Source organism: Eimeria tenella, genomic scaffold (assembly GCF_000499545.2).
Source record: "Eimeria tenella Houghton genomic scaffold, Eth_scaff2914, whole genome shotgun sequence".
In the NCBI taxonomy this organism is placed as follows: domain Eukaryota; phylum Apicomplexa; class Conoidasida; order Eucoccidiorida; family Eimeriidae; genus Eimeria; species Eimeria tenella.
Genome location: NW_013542791.1, coordinates 1 through 359, shown reverse-complemented (window position 1 = coordinate 359; position 359 = coordinate 1). Strand labels below are relative to the sequence as shown.

The following is a 359-nucleotide window of genomic DNA, read 5'->3' as shown; positions in this document are numbered from 1 at the left end:
GCCGCTGCAGCAGCAGCTGCAGCAGCAGCTGCAGCAACCGAGCGGGGAGCCAGCAGTGTTTGGGCGCATGCACATGGGGCTGCCCTTTACAGAAGAGCAGCAGCAGCACCAGCTGCTGCAGCAGCCATTCCAGCAGCACCAACCGCAAGCACTGCAGCAGCAGCCGCAGCAGCAAATAGCACAGCAGCAACTGCAGCAGCAGCCGCAGATGCCAGTGCAGCGCCAGCTCATGATGCACTACCCGGTGCAGCAGCAACAGCAGCAGCAAGATTTGCTGCTTTTGCCTCACGTGCAGCAGCAGCAATTTCCCTTGCCCCAGCAGCAGCAGCAGCCATGCTTCATACCGCCGCAGCAGCCAC

At 62.1% G+C, this 359-nt stretch overlaps 1 protein-coding gene across 1 annotated transcript in view; it reads left to right on the top strand.

Moving 5' to 3' along the window:
* Positions 1–330, top strand: part of ETH_00036015 (uncharacterized protein) — a gene marked incomplete at both ends in the record, with an annotated part of 2,899 nt that extends 2,569 nt beyond the window's left edge. The window contains one exon of the mRNA XM_013375618.1: positions 3–330. Coding sequence (XP_013231072.1) covers positions 3–330 — 328 coding nt within the window. The remainder of the gene's footprint in view (positions 1–2) is intronic.
* Between the last annotated feature and the right edge of the window lie 29 nt (positions 331–359).